General features: G+C 51.8%; 2 protein-coding genes across 4 annotated transcripts in view; both read left to right on the forward strand.

Moving 5' to 3' along the window:
• LOC311129429 (collagen alpha-2(VI) chain-like) overlaps nt 1-9654 on the forward strand; it is a 43739-nt gene extending 34085 nt beyond the window's left edge. Inside the window, exons 23-33 of the mRNA XM_084161712.1 lie at nt 565-615; nt 740-838; nt 1408-1470; nt 1604-1639; nt 1800-1845; nt 2894-3046; nt 3242-3336; nt 3426-3533; nt 3704-3956; nt 8785-8823; nt 8983-9654. Of these exons, the coding sequence (XP_084017838.1) occupies nt 565-615; nt 740-838; nt 1408-1470; nt 1604-1639; nt 1800-1845; nt 2894-3046; nt 3242-3336; nt 3426-3533; nt 3704-3956; nt 8785-8823; nt 8983-9587 (1548 nt within the window). The 3' untranslated portion in view covers nt 9588-9654. The remainder of the gene's footprint in view (nt 1-564; nt 616-739; nt 839-1407; nt 1471-1603; nt 1640-1799; nt 1846-2893; nt 3047-3241; nt 3337-3425; nt 3534-3703; nt 3957-8784; nt 8824-8982) is intronic.
• Nucleotides 1-19052, forward strand: part of LOC311129748 (neuron navigator 3-like) — a 753845-nt gene that overhangs the window by 370963 nt on the left and 363830 nt on the right. The gene's annotated exons all lie outside the window — the stretch shown is intronic.

Consider the following 19052-nt stretch of genomic DNA (forward strand, 5'->3'; position numbering starts at 1 on the left):
GTTCCAAACTGCCTCTGGAAGCAATGTCAGCACAAGAACTGTTCGTCGGGAGCTTCATGAAATGGGTTTCCATGGCCGAGCAGCCGCACACAAGCCTAAGATCGCCATGCGCAATGCCAAGCGTCGGCTGGAGTGGTGTAAAGCTCGCCGCCATTGGACTCTGGAGCAGTGGAAACGCGTTCTCTGGAGTGATGAATCACGCTTCACCATCTGGCAGTCCGACAGACGAATCTGGGTTTGGCGGATGCCAGGAGAACTCTACTTGCCCCAATGCATAGTGCCAACTCTAAAGTTTGGTGGAAGATGAATAATGGTCTGGGGCTGTTTTTCACGGTTCGGGCTAGGCCCCTTAGTTCCAGTGAAGGGAAATCTTAACGCTACAACATACAATGACATTCTAGATGATTCTGTGCTTCCAACTTTGTGGCAACAGTTTGGGGAAGGCCCTTTCCTTAGTGGACACTTCCCACAGTGTAATATAGTTAGTGGACACTTCCCACAGTGTAATGTAGTTAGTGGACACTTCCCACAGTGTAATGTAGTTCATCATCTTCTGTGTTTTAGGGTGACAAAGGAAGAGATGGGTTCAACTATCCTGGACAAAGAGGAGAAACGGTACAGTTTGACATTTGACAAGATGAATGTGGTCAGCTCAAGAGTTCAAAATACTGTTGTATTGTGATGCTGTCTGTCTGTCTGTCTGTCTGTCTGTCTGTCTGTCTGTCTGTATGTATGTCAGGGAGTCAGAGGGGATAAAGGACATCCAGGCCCTTTGGGAAGCAGAGGGAACTGTGGCAGCAAAGGAGAAGCTGGGAAGAAAGGACCAAATGGTGAACCGGTAAGCTCCAGCTGCTGTCGTGAACAGCTGAATATACACTTGGAAGATGTTATATCCATTAATGTGGATGGTTAGCCTAGGATTAGTTTATATCCATTAATGTGGATAGTTAGCCTAGGATTAGTTTATATCCATTAATGTGGATGGTTAGCCTAGGATTAGTTTATATCCATTAATGTGGATAGTTAGCCTAGGATTAGTTTATATCCATTATCCATCAGTTGTGTACTACGTCATCCAGTTGTGTACTACGTCATCCAGTTGTGTACTACGTCATCCAGTTGTGTACTACGTCATCCAGTTGTGTACTACGTCATCCAGTTGTGTACGACGTCATCCAATTTGTGCAATATGTTAGGAATGTTGTGCTTAAGATCCCAGAGTGCATCTTTAAGTGGTGAAGTTCAGGGTTACCCTGGTAGTTGCTAACCTTAGAGCATTCTGGAAGGGAGGAGTCAGTGCTCTAAAGAACACGTTTGTGTTCTATTCTTGAGAAGTGGTGAGCTGAGTAACGTGTTTGGGCTCACTGAAGTCACTGAAGAACCTGTCTTTGTGTTGTTGTTGTCCAGGGGCATCCAGGTCAACAGGGAGTGGATGGGAGGAGAGGAGCCAGAGGAGGACCTGGGGCTCCTGTAAGACAGTCATCAGCGGCTGGCTGCGTTACTCAGACTCTGATCAGACATTACAACTGTAGAAGAACATTATGCTTACTGTTCAAGCTCCCCTCAATGTCTGTTTACCCATCGGTACACTTTTTTCTTACAGGGTGATCCTGGACCAGAGGGAGACCCTGGCCTTTCTGTAAGTCAACTGTGTAAACTTTATATTAAAACATCCTAATATGAAGACATTCAACCTGTTTTTGTAGTGTCATATCTGATTAAAAATACTACTGATCTGATCCTGTAGAGTCTGATTGTATTAGATTATAATACTGATCTGTTCCTGGTTTTGATTTTAGGACTGTGATGTCATGAGCTACATCAGAGAGACATGTGGTTGTTGTGGTAAGTGATGATGATGATATCCGGGTATGTTGTCTTCTATGTGAAGGCCCTCAGAGGAAGGCCCTCAGAGGAAGGCCCTCAGAGGAAGGCCCTCAGGGGAAGGCCCTCAGGGGAAGGCCCCCAGAGGAAGGCCCTCAGGGGAAGGCCCTCAGAGGAAGGCCCTCAGAGGAAGGCCCCCAGAGGAAGGCCCTCAGAGGAAGGCCCTCAGAGGAAGGCCCTCAGAGGAAGGCTCTCAGAGGAAGGCCCTCAGAGGAAGGCCCTCAGAGGAAGGCCCTCAGGGGAAGGCCCCCAGAGGAAGGCCCTCAGAGGAAGGCCCTCAGAGGAAGGCCCTCAGGGGAAGGCCCTCAGAGGAAGGCCCCCAGAGGAAGGCCCCCAGAGGAAGGCCCTCAAAATTGTCAAAGACTCCAGCCACCCTAGTCATAGACTGTTCTCTCTGCTACCGCACGGCAAGCGGTACCGGAGCGCCAAGTCTAGGTCCAAAAGGCTTCTCAACAGCTTCTACCCCCAAGCCATAAGACTCCTGAACAGCTAATCATGGCTACCCGGACTATTTGCACTGCCCCCCCCCCCACCCCATCTTTTTACGCTGCTGCTACTCTGTTAATTATTTATGCATAGTCACTTTAACTCTACCCACATGTACATATTACCTCAACTACCTCGACTAGCCGGTGCCCCCGCACATTGACTCTGCACCGGTACCCCCCTGTATATATAGCCTCCCTACTGTCACTTTATTTTACTTCTGCTCTTTTTTTCTCAACACTTTTTTGTTGTTGTTGTTTTATTTTACTTTTTTATTAAAAATAAATGCATTGTTGGTTAAGGGCTGTAATTAAGCATTTCACGGTAAAGTCTACAGCTGTTGTATTCGGCGCATGTGGCAAATACAATTTGATTTGATTTGATATGCCAAATGAAATTTCCCCTCGAGGGACAACGACATTGTATTGGATTGACAGGCATTTTGGTGGATATGAAATGCATAAAGATTTAAAGCTCCAAAACTGTTTCCAATGTTGTTCCTGTTTCTGTGTTGCCCCTGCAGACTGTGAGAAGCGGTGTGGGGCGCTGGACATCGTGTTTGTGATTGACAGCTCAGAGTCAGTGGGTCTGACCAACTTCACCCTGGAGAAGAACTTTGTCATCAACACCATCAACAGGCTGGGCTCCATGGCAACACACCCACATTCAGAGACGGGTAAAATATGACCTCTTCAGATACAGCAATTTCTGACTACCTGTGTGACATGGGTCTCCTGTTAGTCTGCTGAGCTAAAGCCCAGGCAATAAAGCAAGTCTCATGGATGATGACTCATCACATCAGCATGGTTCACCAAACCACTTCTGGTTCACAGGTACAGACATTGTCATAGATCCCTTCTTCTCTCCTCAGGAACCAGGGTTGGCGTTGTGCAGTACAGTCACAACGGGACCTTCGAGGCCATCCGACTCAACGACTCCAACATAGACTCCATCGCTGCCTTCAAGGTACATGTAGCTGGTTCAGTGACTGGCACTACTCCGCAAGCTAATGCCTTTAGCTCAGCAGGCTAACAGTCTCCATCTCTGCCTTGCAGGTGGCTGTGAAGAACCTCCAGTGGATAGCCGGGGGCACCTGGACTCCCTCCGCTCTGAAGTTCGCCTACGACCACCTGATCAGGGACAGCCGGCGGACCAGAGCCAAGGTGTGTTGTGAACCACTTAGCCAGCCAATGATTATGTATGTTCTTGCTATACAGTATCTAGGGGTCTGTGGCTAAATAATCTGTAACCTATCTGAACGGTTGCTGCTGCCCCCATGTGGAAGGGAAAGTGAACTCTGTCTTGATGTGGCCTAACGCTCCATTCATAACAGGTGTCGGTCGTGGTCATCACGGACGGGCGCTTCGACCCGCGGGATGACGACTCTCTGCTGACCTACCTCTGCGCCGACCCCAGCGTGGACGTGAACGCCATCGGGGTCGGGGACATGTTCGGCCGGGAGGGACAGCATGAGAGCCTGGAGTCCATTGCGTGCCAGAGGCATGATCGCGTGACGGGGATGACGCGTTTCGCTGACCTTGTGGCGGATAACTTTATAGACAGGATGGAGACCGTGCTCTGCCCTGGTAAGACTATTAGACAGGATGGAGACCATGCTCTGCCCCGGTAAGACTATTAGACAGGATGGAGACCGTGCTCTGCCCCGGTAAGACTATTAGACAGGATGGAGACCGTGCTCTGCCCCGGTAAGACTATTAGACAGGATGGAGACCGTGCTCTGCCCCGGTAAGACTATTAGACAGGATGGAGACCGTCCTCTGCCTCGGTGAGACTATTAGACAGGATGGAGACCGTGCTCTGCCCCGGTAAGACTATTAGACAGGATGGAGACCGTGCTCTGCCCCGGTAAGACTATTAGACAGGATGGAGACCGTGCTCTGCCTCGGTGAGACTATTAGACAGGATGGAGACCGTGCTCTGCTCCAGTGAGACTATTATTAATATAAGTGTTACTCCTAAAGCAAGAGATGGTATCTTAAGACATGTCAAAATTGGCCTCCCGAGTGGCGCAGCGGTCTAAGGCACTGCATCGCAGTGCTAGAGGCGTCACTACAGACCTGGGTTCGATCCCGGGCTGTGTCGCAGCCGGCCGCCACCGGGAGAACCATGAGGCGGCGCACAATTGGCCCAGCGTCGTCCGGGTTAGGGGAGGGTTTGGCCGGCCGGGATGTCCTTGTCCCATCGCGCTCTAGCGACTCCTTGTGGCGGGCCGGGCGCATGCACACTGACACGGTCGCCAGTTGTACGGTGTTTCCTCCGACACATTGGTGCGGCTGGCTTCCGGGTTAAGCGAGCAAATGTGTCAAGAAGCAGTGCGGCTTGGCAGGGTCGTGTTTCGGAGGATGCATGGCTCTCAACCTTCACCTCTCCCGAGTCCGTACGGGAGTTGCAGCGATGGGACAAGACTGTAACTACCAATTGGAAATCACGAAATTGGGGAGAAAAAGGAGTAAAAGTTTAAAAAATAATAATAATTTGACATGTCAACATCCTCCTGTTGTATCGGTAAGTGGTGAGCCTCAGACTGGTGTTATAGACTAGAGCAGGACATGACGGGGGTCACTGACTGGTGTTATAGATTAGAGCAGGACATGACGGGGGTCTGACTGGTGTTATAGACTAGAGCAGGACATGACGGGGGTCTCTGACTGGTGTTATAGACTAGAGCAGGACATGACGGGGGTCTGACTGGTGTTATAGACTAGAGCAGGACATGACGGGGGTCTCTGACTGGTGTTATAGACTAGAGCAGGACATGACGTGGGTCTCTGGCTGGTGTTATAGACTAGAGCAGGACATGACGGGGGTCTCTGACTGGTGTTATAGACTAGAGCAGGACATGACGGGGGTCTCTGGCTGGTGTTATAGACTAGAGCAGGACATGACGGGGGTCTCTGACTGGTGTTATAGACTAGAGCAGGACATGACGGGGGTCTGACTGGTGTTATAGACTAGAGCAGGACATGACGGGGGTCTCTGGCTGGTGTTATAGACTAGAGCAGGACATGACGGGGGTCTGACTGGTGTTATAGACTAGAGCAGGACATGACGGGGGTCTGACTGGTGTTATAGACTAGAGCAGGACATGACAGGGGTCTGACTGGTGTTATAGACTAGAGCAGGACATGACGGGGGTCTGACTGGTGTTATAGACTAGAGCAGGACGTGACGGGGGTCTCTGGCTGGTGTTATAGACTAGAGCAGGACGTGACGGGGGTCTCTGACTGGTGTTATAGACTAGAGCAGGACATGAAGGGGGTCTCTGACTGGTGTTATAGACTAGAGCAGGACATGACGGGGGTCTCTGACTGGTGTTATAGACTAGAGCAGGACATGACGGGGGTCTCTAACTGGTGTTATGGACTAGAGCAGGACATGACGGGGGTCTCTGACTGGTGTTATAGACTAGAGCAGGACATGACGGGGGTCTGACTGGTGTTATAGACTAGAGCAGGACATGACGGGGGTCTGGCTGGTGTTATAGACTAGAGCAGCACATGACGGGGGTCTCTGACTGGTGTTATAGACTAGAGCAGGACATGACGGGGGTCTGACTGGTGTTATAGACTAGAGCAGGACATGACGGGGGTCTCTGACTGGTGTTATAGACTAGAGCAGGACATGACGGGGGTCTCTGACTGGTGTTATAGACTAGAGCAGGACATGACGGGGGTCTGGCTGGTGTTATAGACTAGAGCAGGACATGACGGGGGTCTCTGACTGGTGTTATAGACTAGAGCAGGACATGACGGGGGTCTGACTGGTGTTATAGACTAGAGCAGGACATGACGGGGGTCTCTGGCTGGTGTTATAGACTAGAGCAGGACATGACGGGGGTCTCTGACTGGTGTTATAGACTAGAGCAGGACATGACGGGGGTCTCTGACTGGTGTTATAGACTAGAGCAGGACATGACGGGGGTCTCTGGCTGGTGTTATAGACTAGAGCAGGACATGACGGGGGTCTCTGACTGGTGTTATAGACTAGAGCAGGACATGACGGGGGTCTGACTGGTGTTATAGACTAGAGCAGGACATGACGGGGGTCTCTGACTGGTGTTATAGACTAGAGCAGGACATGACGTGGGTCTCTGGCTGGTGTTATAGACTAGAGCAGGACATGACGGGGGTCTCTGACTGGTGTTATAGACTAGAGCAGGACATGACGGGGGTCTCTGACTGGTGTTATAGACTAGAGCAGGACATGACGGGGGTCTCTGGCTGGTGTTATAGACTAGAGCAGGACATGACGGGGGTCTCTGACTGGTGTTATAGACTAGAGCAGGACATGACGGGGGTCTGACTGGTGTTATAGACTAGAGCAGGACATGACGGGGGTCTCTGGCTGGTGTTATAGACTAGAGCAGGACATGACGGGGGTCTGACTGGTGTTATAGACTAGAGCAGGACATGACGGGGGTCTGACTGGTGTTATAGACTAGAGCAGGACATGACGGGGGTCTGACTGGTGTTATAGACTAGAGCAGGACATGACGGGGGTCTGACTGGTGTTATAGACTAGAGCAGGACGTGACGGGGGTCTCTGGCTGGTGTTATAGACTAGAGCAGGACGTGACGGGGGTCTCTGACTGGTGTTATAGACTAGAGCAGGACATGACGGGGGTCTCTGACTGGTGTTATAGACTAGAGCAGGACATGACGGGGGTCTCTGACTGGTGTTATAGACTAGAGCAGGACATGACGGGGGTCTCTGACTGGTGTTATGGACTAGAGCAGGACATGACGGGGGTCTCTGACTGGTGTTATAGACTAGAGCAGGACATGACGGGGGTCTGACTGGTGTTATAGACTAGAGCAGGACATGACGGGGGTCTGGCTGGTGTTATAGACTAGAGCAGGACATGACGGGGGTCTCTGACTGGTGTTATAGACTAGAGCAGGACATGACGGGGGTCTGACTGGTGTTATAGACTAGAGCAGGACATGACGGGGGTCTCTGACTGGTGTTATAGACTAGAGCAGGACATGACGGGGGTCTCTGATAGGACTCGGTCTAGAGCAGGACATGACGGGGGTCTGACTGGTGTTATAGACTAGAGCAGGACATGACGGGGGTCTCTGACTGGTGTTATAGACTAGAGCAGGACATGACGGGGGTCTCTGATAGGACTCGGTCTAGAGCAGGACATGACGGGGGTCTCTGACTGGTGTTATAGACTAGAGCAGGACATGACGGGGGTCTCTGATAGGACTCGGTCTAGAGCAGGACGTGACGGGGGTCTCTGATAGGACTCGGTCTAGAGCAGGACGTGACGGGGGTCTCTGATAGGACTCGGTCTAGAGCAGGACGTGACGGGGGTCTCTGATAGGACTCGGTCTAGAGCAGGACGTGACGGGGGTCTCTGATAGGACTCGGTCTAGAGCAGGACGTGACGGGGGTCTCTGATAGGACTCGGTCTAGAGCAGGACGTGACGGGGGTCTCTGACTGGTGTTATAGACTAGAGCAGGACATGACGGGGGTCTCTGACTGGTGTTATAGACTAGAGCAGGACATGACGGGGGTCTCTGGCTGGTGTTATAGACTAGAGCAGGACATGACGGGGGTCTCTGGCTGGTGTTATAGACTAGAGCAGGACATGACGGGGGTCTCTGACTGGTGTTATAGACTAGAGCAGGACATGACGGGGGTCTGACTGGTGTTATAGACTAGAGCAGGACATGACGGGGGTCTCTGGCTGGTGTTATAGACTAGAGCAGGACATGACGGGGGTCTCTGACTGGTGTTATAGACTAGAGCAGGACATGAAGGGGGTCTCTGGCTGGTGTTATAGACTAGAGCAGGACATGACGGGGGTCTGACTGGTGTTATAGACTAGAGCAGGACATGACGGGGGTCTCTGACTGGTGTTATAGACTAGAGCAGGACATGACGGGGGTCTCTGACTGGTGTTATAGACTAGAGCAGGACGTGACGGGGGTCTCTGGCTGGTGTTATAGACTAGAGCAGGACATGACGGGGGTCTCTGACTGGTGTTATAGACTAGAGCAGGACATGACGGGGGTCTCTGATAGGACTCGGTCTAGAGCAGGACATGACGGGGGTCTCTGATAGGACTCGGTCTAGAGCAGGACGTGACGGGGGTCTCTGATAGGACTCGGTCTAGAGCAGGACGTGACGGGGGTCTCTGATAGGACTCGGTCTAGAGCAGGACGTGACGGGGGTCTCTGATAGGACTCGGTCTAGAGCAGGATGTGACGGGGGTCTCTGATAGGACTCGGTCTAGAGCAGGACGTGACGGGGGTCTCTGATTGGACTCGGTCTAGAGCAGGACGTGACGGGGGTCTCTGATTGGACAGCTCAGACTCGGTCTAGAGCTTGTAATGGCACCACCAGTTGTGGGTAGAACCTAACCTTTTTCATTTCTCTTCTAGAACCCATTATTGTATGTCCTGACATTCCCTGCGTAACAGGTAAGATTTTCCTTGCTACTGCATACTCTATTGTCATTGCCCAAGATGACTCCATCATCCGAGTTATACTACCTGACAATATACACATTTTGTCAATTTGTAGTACATTATACAGTAATGATAAGGTTTCTGAGGGTTCATTGACTTTGCCTTCATCAGAACCAGCGGTGGCACAGTGTGTTGATCGACCTGTAGACCTGGTGTTCCTTCTGGACGGTTCTGAGCGTCTCGGTCATGAGAACTTCAACCAAGTCCGTGACTTCGTCCAGCACTTGGCGAACCGCTTGACGCTGGCGCAGAACAAGAACGCCGGCCAGGGAGCCCGCATGGCGCTGCTGCAGTACGGAGGAGAAGAGGAGCACCACCTGGCCTTTTATCTGACACACGACCTCCCGTCCATCCTAGAGGGCCTGGCCAGCATGGACTATCATGACATGTCTTCTTCTGTGGTGGGGCCGGCCATCTCACACACCGTAGACCACGTCTTGTTGCAGCTCAACGTCCGCCAGACCAGACGCAACGCCGAGCTCAACTTCGTCTTCATCACTGACGGCGTCACCGGTAGGAAGGGGCTGAAGGAGGGGGTCGACGCCATGCGAAACAACCAGGCAGTCTCCACGGTGATCGCCATGGGGACCGACGTGGAACAGGAAGTGTTGGAGAAGCTGGCCTTAAAGGACCAGCACGCCATCTTTAAAGGAACAGACTTCTCTGAGCTCAACAAGCACAGCTTCCTAGATCGGTTCCTTCAGTGGGTCTGTTAGAGAGATCTCACTGTTTTAAAAGGTTAGAGGTCAAGTTAATGTTGGTAATTAATGGATTAGGGTTAGTTTGAGGGTTAGGGTGTAAGGGTTAGGGTGTAGGGGTTAGGGTGTAAGGGTTAGGGTGTAGGGGTTAGGGTGTAAGGGTTAGGGTGTAAGGGTTAGGGTGTAAGGGTTAGGGTGTAGGGGTTAGGGTGTAAGGGTTAGGGTGTAAGGGTTAGGGTGTAAGGGTTAGGGTGTAGGGGTTAGGGTGTAAGGGTAAGGGGTTAGGGTGTAGGGGTTAGGGTGTAGGGGTTAGGGTGTAAGGGTTAGGGTGTAAGGGTTAGGGTGTAGGGTGTAGGGGTTAGGGTGTAGGGGTTAGGGTGTAAGGGTTAGGGTGTAGGGGTTAGGGTGTAGGGGTTAGGGTGTAAGGGTTAGGGTGTAGGGGTTAGGGTGTAAGGGTTAGGGTGTAAGGGTTAGGGTGTAGGGTGTAGGGGTTAGGGTGTAGGGGTTAGGGTGTAAGGGTTAGGGTGTAAGGGTTAGGGTGTAGGGGTTAGGGTGTAAGGGTTAGGGTGTAGGGGTTAGGGTGTAAGGGTTAGGGTGTAAGGGTTAGGGTGTAAGGGTTAGGGTGTAGGGGTTAGGGTGTAAGGGTTAGGGTGTAAGGGTTAGGGTGTAAGGGTTAGGGTGTAGGGGTTAGGGTGTAAGGGTAAGGGGTTAGGGTGTAGGGGTTAGGGTGTAGGGGTTAGGGTGTAAGGGTTAGGGTGTAAGGGTTAGGGTGTAGGGTGTAGGGGTTAGGGTGTAGGGGTTAGGGTGTAAGGGTTAGGGTGTAGGGGTTAGGGTGTAGGGGTTAGGGTGTAAGGGTTAGGGTGTAAGGGTTAGGGTGTAAGGGTTAGGGTGTAGGGGTTAGGGTGTAAGGGTTAGGGTGTAAGGGTTAGGGTGTAAGGGTTAGGGTGTAGGGGTTAGGGTGTAAGGGTAAGGGGTTAGGGTGTAGGGGTTAGGGTGTAGGGGTTAGGGTGTAAGGGTTAGGGTGTAGGGTGTAGGGTGTAGGGTGTAGGGTGTAGGGTGTAGGGGTTAGGGTGTAGGGGTTAGGGTGTAAGGGTTAGGGTGTAGGGGTTAGGGTGTAAGGGTTAGGGTGTAAGGGTTAGGGTGTAAGGGTTAGGGTGTAGGGGTTAGGGTGTAAGGGTAAGGGGTTATGGTGTAGGGGTTAGGGTGTAGGGGTTAGGGTGTAAGGGTTAGGGTTAGGGTGTAGGGGTTAGGGTGTACATTACCCCCATTGAGATCATCCATGTCTGCGTTGATTTACCATCAAGTGAAATGTCAAGCAGAAAGCAATAGTCATTACAAGATCATTCACAGGGCTGTTTGTTTGTGTTTCAATGGATTTAGCAGAATAATGTATTCATTACGTGCAAATTGGATGTTTTATAAGAATTTATTAAAGACATGTAAGAACTGTTCAGCAAACATGAACGGCTGAATATGTTCTGTTTGGTCACGTTTACATTCTTCTTGTCACGAACTCTGATGCGGATGTGGTGCGAATCAATATCAGGACACAGGAGCTAAGTCAATCCAGACTTTACTAGAAAATCCAAAAATCATAACACGGGTCAAACAACCCGGAGGCGAAACATACGCCACAGTGCGTAAAACACTCCCAAACCGAACTGCGCACGAACAATAGTGCGACGGTAAAACAAAGAGAGTCTAGCAAACAGCACTGCACCAAACGACAGGAAAGCAATTACACACAACACATGACAAACAAATGGAACAATATATAGGGTACATAATCACACTAACAGGGAACAGGTGCACAACAACTAGACAAAACCAAACGAACATCGAAAACATCCAACGGTGGCAGCTAGTACTCCGGAGACGACGACCGCCGAAGCCTGCCCGAGCAAGGAGGAGGAGCAGCCTCGGCCGAAACCGTGACAGTACCCCCCCCCCCCCTTGACGCGCGGCTCCAGCCGTGCGCCGACCCCGGCCTCGGGGACGACCAGGAGGACGCGGAGCAGGGCGCGAGGGGTGGCCCCGGTGGAACTCCGACAGGAGAGACGGGTCTAGGATGTCCCTCCGCGGCACCCAGCACCGTTCCTCCGGGCCGTACCCCTCCCACTCCACTAGATATTGGAGACCACCCATCCGACGTCTCGAGTCCAAGATGGACCGAACGGTGTACGCCGGAGCCCCCTCAATGTCCAGTGGGGGCGGAGGAGTCTCTCCTATCTCACCTTCCTGGAGTGGACCAGCTACCACCGGCATGAGAAGAGACACATGGAACGAGGGGTTAATATTCTTATAATCAATAGGCAGTTGTAACTTATAACACACCTCGTTCAATCTTCTCAGGACTTTAAAAGGCCCCACAAACCGCCGACCCAGCTTCCGGCAGGGCAGGCGGAGGGGCAGGTTTCTGGTCGAGAGCCAGACTCGATCTCCAGGTGCGTACACCGGCCCCTCACTGCGGTGGAGATCGGCGCTCGCCTTGTGTCGACGGATGGCCCGCTGCAGGTGGACGTGTGCAGCGTTCCACGTCTCCTCCGAGCGCCTCACCCACTCATCCACCGCAGGGGCCTCGATCTGGCTCTGCTGCCATGGTGCCAGAACCGGCTGGTAACCTAATACACATTGGAAGGGGGTTAGGTTGGTAGAGGAGTGGCGGAGAGAGTTTTGGGCCATCTCCGCCCAGGGAATATACCTAGCCCACTCCTCCGGCCGGTCCTGGCAATACGACCTCAGAAACCTACCCACATCCTGGTTCACTCGTTCTACCTGCCCATTGCTCTCCGGGTGGTACCCCGAGGTAAGGCTCACCGAGACCCCCAAACGCTCCATGAACGCTCTCCAGACTCGGGAGGTAAACTGGGGGCCTCGATCAGACACTATATCCTCGGGTACCCCGTAATGCCGGAAGACGTGGGTAAATAGTGCCTCAGCGGTCTGTAGGGCAGTAGGAAGACCCGACATAGGGAGGAGGCGACAGGCCTTAGAGAACTGGTCCACAACGACCAGGATGGTGGTATTCCCCTGAGAAGGGGGAAGGTCTGTCACAAAATCCACCGAGAGGTGGGACCAGGGTCGTTGTGGAACGGGCAGGGGTTGTAACTTACCCCTGGGCAAATGTCTGGGCGCCTTACACTGGGCGCACACCGACCTGTTCTGGGACCCAGGGATGTACGTGATTTTAAAGACGAACCTGGCTAGAAACATGCTCCAACGAGCCTGGCGAGGGTTCAGTCTCCTAGCTGCCCGGATGTACTCCAGGTTCCGATGGTCAGTCAAAATGAGGAAAGGGTGTTGAGCCCCCTCAAGCCAATGCCTCCACACCTTAAGGGCCTGTACCACAGCTAACAGCTCTCTGTCCCCCACGTCATAATTTCGCTCCGCCGGGCTGAGCTTCTTAGAGTAAAAAGCACAGGGGTGGAGTTTAGGTGGCGTGCCGGACCGTTGAGAGAGAACGGCCCCTATACCGGCCTCAGACGCGTCCACCTCAACCTGAAAGGGTAAGGCGGGATCCGGATGCGCCAGCACCGGAGCCGAAGTAAACAGGTCCTTCAGTCTCCCAAAAGCCCTGTCCGCCTCAGCCGACCACTGCAGGCACACCGGACCCCCTTTCAGCAGAGACGTTATGGGAGCTGCCACCTGTCCAAAACCCCGGATAAACCTCCGGTAGTAATTCGCAAAGCCCAAGAACTGCTGCACCTCTTTAACAGTGGTTGGGGTTTGCCAATTACGCACGGCTGACACACGGTCCACCTCCATCTTCACCCCTGACGCGGACAACCGATAACCCAAAAAGGAGACCGACTCCTGGAAAAACAGACATTTCTCTGCCTTGATATACAGGTCGTGCTCCAACAGCCTCCTCAATACACGACGCACCAGGGCTACATGCTTGGCACGGGTAGATGAGTACACTAGAATGTTATCAATGTACACGACCACCCCTTGCCCCTGCATATCTCGGAAGATCTCATCCACGAAGGATTGGAAGACTGAAGGAGCATTCATCAACCCGTATGGCATGACGAGATATTCGTAATGACCCGAAGTGGTACTAAATGCTGTTTTCCATTCGTCGCCCTCCCTAATGCGCACCAAATTATACGCGCTCCTGAGATCCAGTTTTGTGAAAAACCGCGCTCCGTGCAATGACTCCGTCATGGTCGCAATCAGAGGGAGTGGATAACTGTATTTCACAGTAATCTGATTGATACCACGGTAATCAATGCACGGGCGCAAACCTCCATCTTTTTTCTTCACAAAAAATAAGCTTGAGGACGCAGGGGAAGTGGAGGGCCGTATGTATCCCTGTTTCAAAGATTCGGCTATGTAAGTCTCCATAGCCTTTCTCTCCTCTTGAGACAAAGGATACACGTGGCTCCGTGGAAGCGCTGCTCCTGCCTGGAGGTCTATCGCACAATCCCCCTGTCTATGAGGAGGCAACCGCGTCGCCCTCGCCTTACTGAACACAAGTGCCAAATCCCCATATTCAGGTGGAATGTGCAATGCGGGCACTTGGTTTGGACTTTCCACCGAGGTCGCCCCCACGGAAACACCCAGACATCGCCCCTCACACTGAGCAGACCACTCCTTAAGAGCTCTCTGTTGCCACGAAATGGCAGGGTTATGGGTACTTAACCAGGGAATTCCCAGCACCACCGGATACGCAGGAGAGTCGATCAGATACAGCTGTATAGTCTCCTCATGACCCCCCTGCGCACACATCCTAAGTGGCGCTGTGACTTCCCTAATCAACCCCGACCCCAACGGGCGGCTATCTAACGCATGAACGGGAAAAGGATCGTCGACAGGCAGGAGGGGAATCCCTAACTCTAAACAAAACTTCCGGTCAACAAAATTCCCAGCTGCGCCTGAATCTACTAGCGCCTTATGCTGGGAATGAGGTGCAACCTGTGGAAAACTAACAGGTATACAAAAGTGCACAACAGAGAGCTCTGGGTAAGTGGGGCGTCTACTCACCTGGGAGGTCTCCCCAGTGCGTGGCCTGTTGTCCCCTCCTCCTGGAGACCCTCCCCAGCACCTGGCCGCAGTGTGCCCCCTACGGCCGCAGTTGGTGCAGGGGACAGGCCCCCTCGGGCTCTTCTCCTCCTTTCTCTAGCGCCAGCACCCCCGAGCTCCATGGGGCTCGGCTCGGAGGTGCTGGAGGATGGAATGGACGGACCCCACTCGGAACGTCCACGGGTGGCCAGCAGGGTGTCCAGACGGATGGACATGTCGACCAACTGGTCGAAGGTGAAATTGGTGTCCCTGCAGGCCAACTCACGTTGAACGTCCTCCCGTAGGCTACATCGAAAATGATCGATGAGGGCCCGTTCATTCCACCCTGCATCTGCCGCTAGAGTCCGGAACTCCAGTGCGAACGCCTGTGCGCTCCTCTTCCCCTGTCGGAGGTAGAATAGACGCTCCCCCGCCGCTTTGCCCTCTGGTGGATGGTCGAACATGGCCTTGAAGCGACGGGAGAACTCCGCGTAGGAGATGGTGGTGGCGTCTATCCTCCTCCACTCGGCGTTAGCCCACTCCAACGCCTTGCCCGTGAGACAGGAGATGAGGGCGGAAACGCTCTCGTGTCCCGAGGGCACCGGGTGTACAGTGGCCAGGTAGAGCTCCACCTGCAGGAGGAACCCCTGACACCCGGCAGCTGTTCCGTCATACGCCCTCGGGAGTGAGAGCCGAATCCCACTGGGTTCCGGGCCTGGGACGGGCGGACCGACCGATGGTGGTGGTAAGGTAGGTGGAGGTGTGGGTACCCCTCTGGACTCCAAACGGTGCAGGGTGTTGATGACGTCCTGCAGAGCAGTCCCCAGTTGTCGGATCTGGTCATCCTGGCCGCGGACATGCTCCTCAAGCGACCCAGGTGCTGCTGCTCCTGCTGATTCCATATAGTGGTGTGTAATTCTGTCACGAACTCTGATGCGGATGTGGTGCGAATCAATAGCAGGACACAGGAGCTCAGTTAATCCAGACTTTACTAGAAAATCAAAAAATCATAACACGGGTCAAACAACCCGGAGGCGAAACATACGCCACAGTGCGTAAAACACTCCCAAACCGAACTGCGCACAAACAATAGTGCGACGGTAAAACAAAGAGAGTCTAGCAAACAGCACTGCACCAAACGACAGGAAAGCAATTACACACAACACATGACAAACAAATGGAACAATATATAGGGTACATAATCACACTAACAGGGAACAGGTGCACAACAACTAGACAAAACCAAACGAACATCGAAAACATCCAACGGTGGCAGCTAGTACTCCGGAGACGACGACCGCCGAAGCCTGCCCGAGCAAGGAGGAGGAGCAGCCTCGGCCGAAACCGTGACACTTCTCCTTCCTCCTCCTCCTCCTCCTCCTGCTCCTCCTTCTCCTTCCTCCTGCTCCTCCTTCTCCTTCCTCCTGCTCCTCCTTCTCCTTCCTCCTGCTCCTCCTCCTCCTCCTCCTGCTCCTTCTCCTCCTGCTCCTCCTCCTCCTTCTCCCTCCTCCTCCTCCTCCTCCTCCTCCTTGTCTTCTACCTCACATCATGTCCAGCTGGACAGGTAGAGGCGCAGAACCATGTTAGAACTCACATCACACACAAGGTAGAGTGCCCCTACAATACAAGTGGTCCACATCTCCAGTATCGTCCACCACAGGTGCTGCTGCCATCTCTCTTCTCCTCCGCAGTCAGGACCTGAGGACAGAATCAAGCTCCAGTCAGGATAAAGGAACAGCTAGGTTGAAGGTAAAGGAACAGCTAGGTTGAAGATAAATATTAAGACGAGGATTCTAATATTCCATAACTCTGCATAAATGAGGAATTCTAAACAATGTTTTATTTTAAAAAGCTTCCACATGGAATTATTAGGTTTTCCTAACCTGGGTATCTTCAACCCTGTAATACAGGAGCTAGTTAGCAACTCTACTGCACCTGGCTGGTGCTTCCATCCACCTCATCCGTGCTGATCAGAGTCAGGCCATCTGTCAATCAAAACCACAGATGAATTACCTGCACACAGAACGCTGCTTTAAATCAGGTACATTTCACATGAGGCCTGTTAACCTACCTTGGACTAGTATATCCTAGAACTCCTTAAAGCCTCTAACTGGGGTACCCCTCTTCAGAGACTGCAGGCAGCTGTTGTAGCCTCTAACTGGGGTACCCCTCTTCAGAGACTGCAGGCAGCTGTTGTAGTGATCAGCATTCCCTACCTACAGGAGAGAAGGATTACCAAAATCTTATTCAAGCATTTACACACCAGTGGAGGCTGGTGATGGGAGGACAGCTCACAATGAATGTCCATTAATTCCATCTGTTACTATGAGCCCGTCATCCCATTTAAAGTGACCCCATCCTTCACTGCTGCACATACATTATGAAACATTTCCACTGTAAACATCAATAAACATACAGTGAGGGAAAAAATATTTGACCCCCTGCTGATTTTGTACGTTTGCCCACTGACAAAGAAATGATCAGTCTATAATTTTAATGGTAGGTTTATTTGAACAGTGAAAAACACATGTCAAAAATGTCATAAATTGATTTGCATTTTAATGAGGGAAATAAGTATTTGACATCCTCTCAATCAGAAAGATTTCTGGCTCACAGGTGTCTTTTATACAGGTAACGAGCTGAGATTAGGAGCACACTCTTAAAGGGAGTGCTCCTAATCTCAGCTTGTTACCTGTATAAAAGACACCTGTCCACAGAAGCAATCAATCAATCAGATTCCAAACTCTCCACCATGGCCAAGACCAAAGAGCTCTCCAAGGATGTCAGGTACAAGATTGTAGACCTACACAAGGCTGGAATGGGCTACAAGACCATCGCCAAGCAGCTTGGTGAGAAGGTGACAACAGTTGGTGCAATTATTCGCAAATGGAAGAAACCCAAAATAACTGTCAATCTCCCTCGGCCTGGGGCTCCATGCAAGATCTCACCTCGTGGAGTTGCAATGATCATGAGAACGGTGAGGAATCAGCCCAGAACTACACGAGAGGATCTTGTCAATGATCTCAAGGCAGCTGGGACCATAGTCACCAAGAAAACAATTGGTAACACACTATGCCGTGAAGGACTGAAATCCTGCAACGCCCGCAAGGTCCCCCTGCTCAAGAAAGCATATATACATGCCCGTCTGAAGTTTGCCAATGAACATCTGAATGATTCAGAGGAAAACTGGGTGAAAGTGTTGTTGTCAGATGAGACCAAAATTGAGCTCTTTGGCATCAACTCAACTTGCCGTGTTTGGAGGAGGAGGTATGCTGCCTATGACCCCAAGAACACCATCCCCACCGTCAAACATGGAGGTGGAAACATTATGCTTTGGGGGTTTTTTTCTGCTAAGGGGACAGGACAACTTCACCGCATCAAAGGGACGATGGACGTGGCCATGTACCGTCAAATCTTGGGTGAGAACCTCCTTCCCTCAGCCAGGGCATTGAAAATGGGTCGTGGATGGGTATTCCAGCATGACAATGACCCAAAACACACGGCCAAGGCAACAAAGGAGTGGCTCAAGAAGAAGAACATTAAGGTCCTGGAGTGGCCTAGCCAGTCTCCAGACCTTAGTCCCATAGAAAATCTGTGGAGGGAGCTGAAGGTTCGAGTTGCCAAACGTCAGCCTCGAAACCTTAATGTCTTGGAGAAGATCTGCAAAGAGGAGTGGGACAAAATCCCTCCTGAGATGTGTGCAAACCTGGTGGCCAACTACAAGAAATGTCTGACCTCTGTGATTGCCAACAAGGGTTTTGCCACCAAGTACTTAGTCATGTTTTGCAGAGGGGTCAAAGACTTATTTCCCTCATTAAAATGCAAATCTATTTATAACATTTTTGACATGGGTTTTTCTGGATTTTGTTGTTGTTATTCTGTCTCTCACTGTTCAAATAAACCTAAAATTAAAATGATAGACTGATCATTTCTTTGTCAGTGGGCAAACGTACAAAATCAGCAGGGGATCAAATATTTTTTTCCATCACCGTAGGTAGAGTTATTAAAGTGACTATGCATTGATAATAAACAGAGAGTAGCAGCAGCGTAAAAGAGGGGTGAGGTGCTCGCTCAAGGGCACATCGACAGATTATTCACCTAGTCAGCTCGGGGATTAAAACCAGCAACTTTACAATTACTGGCCCAACCTCTTAACCACTAGGCTAGATCAGAGCCACTCCAAAATGGAGCATAAATGAGATGACTGGGAATGGAGCTAGTAGCTATAACGTGTGTTTTCCCAGCCCCACCCAGAGCCTGAACTGTAATCTGTTCCCAAACAGCTCCTTGCTGGTCTTCAGTTCTTTCTGCTTGATCCTTCAGAGGGAACTTCTTCTTTAGTGTCTCCAGAGGGGCGTGACAGAGGGCGGCAACAGCTAGGGGGCACTGGAGAGCTGTGGTCAGCCAGGGGTCCACGGAGAGCTGTGGTCAGCCAGGGGTCCACGGAGAGCTGTGGTCAGCCAGGGGTCCATGGAGAGC

The sequence above is a fragment of the Coregonus lavaretus genome, assembly GCF_964263955.1.
Source record: "Coregonus lavaretus genome assembly, chromosome: 5".
Lineage (NCBI taxonomy): Eukaryota > Metazoa > Chordata > Actinopteri > Salmoniformes > Salmonidae > Coregonus > Coregonus lavaretus.